At 39.2% G+C, this 6,000-nt stretch overlaps 1 protein-coding gene across 2 annotated transcripts in view; it reads left to right on the plus strand.

Annotated features, from left to right (window-relative positions):
* The window catches only part of LOC134653145 (uncharacterized), a 92,205-nt gene extending 89,528 nt beyond the window's left edge, over window positions 1-2,677 (plus strand). For both annotated transcript variants that reach the window (XM_063508472.1, XM_063508473.1), the window contains exons 5-6: window positions 587-709; window positions 1,532-2,677. In XM_063508472.1, coding sequence (XP_063364542.1) covers window positions 587-709; window positions 1,532-2,533 — 1,125 coding nt within the window. In that variant the 3' untranslated portion in view covers window positions 2,534-2,677. The remainder of the gene's footprint in view (window positions 1-586; window positions 710-1,531) is intronic.
* Window positions 2,678-6,000: the final 3,323 nt, after the last annotated feature.

Consider the following 6,000-nt stretch of genomic DNA (forward strand, 5'->3'; position numbering starts at 1 on the left):
GTTTGAATGTCAGTTTTGCGCCTACTCACCCCATTTTACGGTATTGACCAAAATTTTAGTCCGTTCAGTATCCACAGCCCTATATATTCCCAAAATACCATATCAATATCATTTGATATTTACCAATTGCTTTTCGGACCTCAGGCTCCCATGAGCCGTAGCAAAATGCCGGGGCAACGCGAGGAAGATGACAAAAGTACAAAAAACGGGTTGCACTCAGGGAGTGCCGGCAGAAGTGAAAACTCAAGCACTATTGCAAAATGTCTACAGCACTATGTATAATTGAGGTTAACGCCATCTAGAGTTATTTCGTCGCATTACTTGAAACACCTAAGCACATCACTGTTAGTACTCGAGTTATATTAATACCAGTTAGAGGGAAACTCACTAGATGGCATTTAAATCAATAAAGAAAAACTCAATGACATTGAAGTAACAGTTTTTCGATCAGGTCACGTGTCCGTCTTACGTCTTACGGTCACGTGACACCTGTTACGAGTTTAACATTTTTTTCTCCATCACAAAAAGTGCACAGCGCCGCTAAATAAGTTTTCACTTCAGTAAGAGATACATACCTTGTCCACAGCTCAAGTCACCTAGCGAGGACACCAGAGACGGAGTACCCGTGGACAGTACCCCGGCCAACGGTTCCATCATCACCATGACCTTGAAGAACAACCATCTTATTGTTGAGACTGAGGAGAGGAATGTAAGTTCGAATTATCTTAACAGGCCCCGTAGCCAACATGCCAATCGCTAAGGCTCCGTAGCGAACGAAACGCAACTGACACTGTCACACTAATATTGAAGAGCGATAGATAGACACAAAGCGATTCGATGGCGAAGCGATAGCGATCGTCACCTTGGCTAGGCCGCCAGGGGACCAGCCAAGATGACAATCAATGATAGAAATCGCCAATCGAAACGTATATAATGTATGGAAATAGTCACGTAGTATTTCGTAGCATGTGTCATTGCTACGAAATATAAAATTATATGGCCACTTTATGTCAATTCATATCTTTAATACCTAGTATGTGTAAAAAAGTAGTTTCACTTGTTTTAAATGGAAACATTCTGCGATGTCAGTTTGTAATGTTCAATATGGTTTACATTTAGATCTTTGTGATTCGTAATAATAAGATAAAGATAAGATAAAATTATCTATCATCACGACTTACACGTTTTGAAATGTATTTTCTTTTTTTAATGAAAGCTACTGAAAGTAAGACCCAATTACGATTGTTCCAAACTTAAACGTTTCTCTTGTGAGACTGTAGGTAACTAAATTAGCCTTAATACTTCAGCGAATTTGCTTCTTCTTACAAAAGTTAAATTGAAGTTTAAACCTCTGTTCATTTTTCTTTTAAATTTTAGCAAAGAATTTAACGTATTAACGAATGTAACGAAATTAACGTTTTTAAACATTAATTAAATTTACAAACTTAAGAGCAATGAACTAATCGTAAATAAAGTTTATTGATGATTCAAGCTAATAAAAATATAGTAAATCCAGAATTATGTGTTTCAGGATATAACCAAAAACGGGCGCGAGACGAAAATGAAGTACTCTCCCGACAACGACGGAATTTTCGTCGTCGAGGTCCAACAGTCCACGGCGTATCGTCCCAACAACAAGTCGTTGCAGAACTCTCCTCCTCATGACCCTCAGATCTCCACCAACCAGGCGCTCATCCATCGAGTACCAGAAGAACCAGAACCAAAAACAATCGAAGATGATAACATCAGTGGAAAATTAAGAGAAAAAGCCCTCGCCTTGTCAAGCACCGGGCTCTCGATATCAGATCTAAGTATGTCCTCAATTGGCTCCCACAACGTCAGCTACTCCTATGGAAGCCAGATTGGCTATGAACAAGGCCCTTTCGGGTACCCAATATACGCTGGATACGATATTCCTAAAGAAGATATAGGAGATGGAATCATCCATGACAGCTCAAGGGAACCTCTCATTACAAAAACCCCTACAGACCCAGATAAGCCTGTAGTCACAGCTGCTATATTCAAACAGGATTCAATTATTGGAAACGATGCGTTGCAAGGCCCTGGATATAGCATCGAAGGCTCTACTGACGGACCTTTGCTCTCCGACGTCCAAGCTAGGGAGGTCAGCTTGCAACATATACATGATCAAATGGAGAAAAAATTAGAAAACGGGACAGCAGTTATCGTGTTAGAAAAAATTGAGAGCCCAAAAAAGACTTTCAACAGAGCCGATAGTCTGCCCGTGCGGTTAGAAGAAGAAAAAGTTCCAGATGTGATAGAGAAGAGTGTGGTGATGGAGACTATTAAAGAAGACGACGCACCGTCGAAAGATGCGTTGAAAGGCAAGCGGGCTTCACTTCCTATTATAAGAACAGAGATGTACGAGTCTGTTAAAGATGCAATAAGACCCTCGGGTTCTCCTAAATTTGAGAAGTTTTCCAACGATATCTCACCGGGAGACGCTGATCTCCCACCACCAATGATTACCATCACCGAGGAAGAATGTGGCAAGTCTGAAAATGGTAGTTAATTAAGTTTTGAAATTCCTAAATTTTATCTATGTAAATAGATGTAAGTTAAATTGTGATTAGGTAAAGGAAAAATTTCAATGAGTGATCGGTATAAAGTATCTTAGGAAAGAGTACTGTAATTGAAAACCCGTTGCCTAGTATAGCATCTAAAATCTTCGTATTTTGGTTTCCTTTTCTTTGAAGATAATCAAACATTTCTTTGTCAATTTAGTCAAGGAAATAGTTTTTGGAATTCTCAAGTGTCTTTATGGACTAAGTTCTAAAGATTTGACATTTTTTTCTTAAACTGGATATAAGAATCTCAACTCACAGTATGAAGACTTGCTTTAGGTGCTCTAGGCAATTGCGTGGAAGAGAAAGATGAGATAAAAATATAATAAAGACTTTTTTCTCAAGAAATCCTGCGAATTAAAATTCTTTACATTCCATAAATGAACTGGAAAGTTATGTATGAATTAGTCGAAGACAAATTAGCACCCCATTTTGTAGATATTGAATGTAAACTAGGTTATTATCAAAACATTTAAAGTTATAATAGGAGGTAGCGATCTGAAAGAATATATAGATTGCGATGTTGATTTGTGACCCCCTATTTAGGTTTTTAGTTCATGATGAACCTAATAACTGAGCCCGGCATATGTCTTTGCATTAAGCTTAACGAATCGTCAGTCAACAGTACTGATGTGCCGTCAGATACTTTTTGAACTTGATGAGTTTCCTGAAATTCCGGAATTTCTCAAATGTTTGTACCTATGGGAATCGAAATTTTCCAAATGAAATTTTCCTTCGTGCAAAATTCGCAATTTGTACATTTGTAGTCAAAGCTAAGGCTAAGGAGACTTTTGTGATGAAGCCACTGTTTAAATATAGTTATCAACAAAATAATTAATACTAACGTGCTGCTCTAATGTACCACATAGTAAGGCGGCCAGGGGGCCTCCAACACTAATCGATGTGACTGGACAGTATACTACTGACGAGTGGTATGGTTGTGTTCGGTAGAGTTTACTGAGTACGAAATGAGAACTCGTCACTTTCTAAGACTGTGGAGGGGATAACTGTGACGTCACAAAGATGGCGGTCCCGGGTTTCAAAGTTTAGATAATTACTCGGCAAGTTCTTATCAGATTTTTAAAAATGAGGTGTCCTATGAAAGCTGATAAAATTTAGAATAAAACATGCATTGTAACTAAAAGTGTAATTTCATTAATTATTTTTTTATTTACAAAAATCCGAAAACATAACATTTGTCTTCTTTTTGTAGCCCAAAAAACACAATGACAACGGCCACTTAGATGAAAATTGTGTCATATAAATCATTTAGGTACATTAATAAGCTATACGTTACTTCTTGAATTTTGTGAATCGGATAATAAATAAGCAAGCTACGATGATTTTACCGCGGGCGCGGCGTATCTCGCGGCGCGCGCTCGGGTACTAATGGGCGCGGCCGCGACTGAGGACGCTGTACTGTATAGTGTAGGTAGATCAAAAACTACTTAATATTTTTAAACAAATGATATATCATATGAAAGATATTTAAATAACCAATAAAACGTGGTTCTAAGCTGGTGATTGTCATCTAATGGTCATAGAATTAAACAAACAATAAAAATACAAAAAGTAGTCACTTCACTATAATTAGTAACAGGTATCGAAAATAATATATGAACCAAATTAATGTTATTATTTAAGCATAAATAGCCAGGCAAGCGACATATCTATGACTTAGAATACTGTTTGATAAGTTTTTAGGCGCTAGCAAAAATCATAATAATGTTTGTTTTTATTATTACCTACCTAAATTATTTGTACAGGTCATTAAAAGTCCACACTACAATGGTAATACGTAAACAAAACCAATCTACCTACCAATTCCCTACATGTATAACCACAACCATACCACAACTGGAATAATGTTTGCGTTTCAGACAGACAGAAGCAACGTTCTTACGTAGTCAAATTGTATGATACGGCATTTTACAAATGGCGTCGTCATTTTACAAACGTGAAACATACAATTGCCGAAATCGACATTTAATAAAATATCTTAGGACATGAACAGCACCGTTTGCAATTTACCGCGGCCTTTTGGTCGAATTAGTTCTTTAATTTACCACGCGTGGTGCTTCACATCAAAATTATGAAAAACGCTGCCCAGGGTGTCCATTAAATCTGGAGTTCGTCGGACTTATTCTCGGAGCGGGGGGTGGGGAGGCTTATGGATCTGGGTGGCTTCGGCTTGCTGGTCGCCTTATTATGGCGACTAGCCTCAGTAGTTCGCCTCGCTCGTTCCCGCGCTCCGTCACAGCGGGCGAGGGCTGGTTTCCCTTCGCGCTTTCGATTTCGCAATTGCTCTCTGGGGAAAAGGCAGACAAGACTACGTGATTTTGGTAGACGTGAGGATGGTGGTTTGCTATAAAAGTAAATATAAATTGATAAAACAACAAACCATGGTCACCCTCAGATAACCATCACGTTTACGTTGACACTTTTGAGCACATTAACAATTTGCCTTCGGCAATTTGCATAACGTTTCACGTTTGTAAAATGCCGAATCTTACAATTTGACTGCGACATATACCTATTTATGTAAGAACGTTTCTTCTGTAGAATATCTTTATTACTTATATTTAAGGCCTCTGCCCACTACACCGTATCATACCATGACCGTGCTGTGAACGTATCAGGCACGGAATGTAACGCGATACGGACTACTATGCCCACTACACCGTGTCCACGTTGTTTCATATCCGTACATAACGGGTTTAGTGACCGTAGTAACTGCGTATCATCCGCCTATAATCCCCGTAGCATCCGCGTTTCATGCCCTTAGTACCCGCGTTTTATTCGCGAAAGCTAGACTCGTCAGAAAGAGCTAGCGAATGGTTATCATACTGGCAAGACCGAGCAACAGTTACGGCAACGCGTTTATAACGTGTTTATAATGGGCTTAGAACGGTCACCATACGCGCGGTTATAACCCGTATGCTCACCGTTTCGCCGCATGCACGCACCGTTCTGGCAACGACGTTGCATGCCATGCACGTAGCATTTCAGCACCGGCAAAATATCATCGCCGACAATTTTTGAAAGTCCGTGCATGGCACGCAACGGTGCTGGTCGATGACGGAACGGGCTAGTGGGCAGTCTCATACTTTTTAAGACAAAGAATATTTTTTTGCCTGACACGATCCTACTGTGGTCATGGTATGATACGGCGCAGTGGACATACACCTTTATTAAGATCAGGGATCGGATACCGGTATTTTTTGTATGGGAACGGAAACGGTATTTTTTCGTTCTTTGCTGATTACTTCATTTCTAATTGGGCAATCTAATAATACGAAGTCGTTACCTAAACACACAACTGAGTCCTACATTTCGAGTATAAAATAATTCGAAAAATATGGTTATTTCGATGTTTTTGCAAAAAACCGGTTCCGATCCCTGATTAAGATAATTT

The sequence above is a fragment of the Cydia amplana genome, chromosome 12 (genome assembly GCF_948474715.1).
Source record: "Cydia amplana chromosome 12, ilCydAmpl1.1, whole genome shotgun sequence".
Taxonomy (NCBI): domain Eukaryota; kingdom Metazoa; phylum Arthropoda; class Insecta; order Lepidoptera; family Tortricidae; genus Cydia; species Cydia amplana.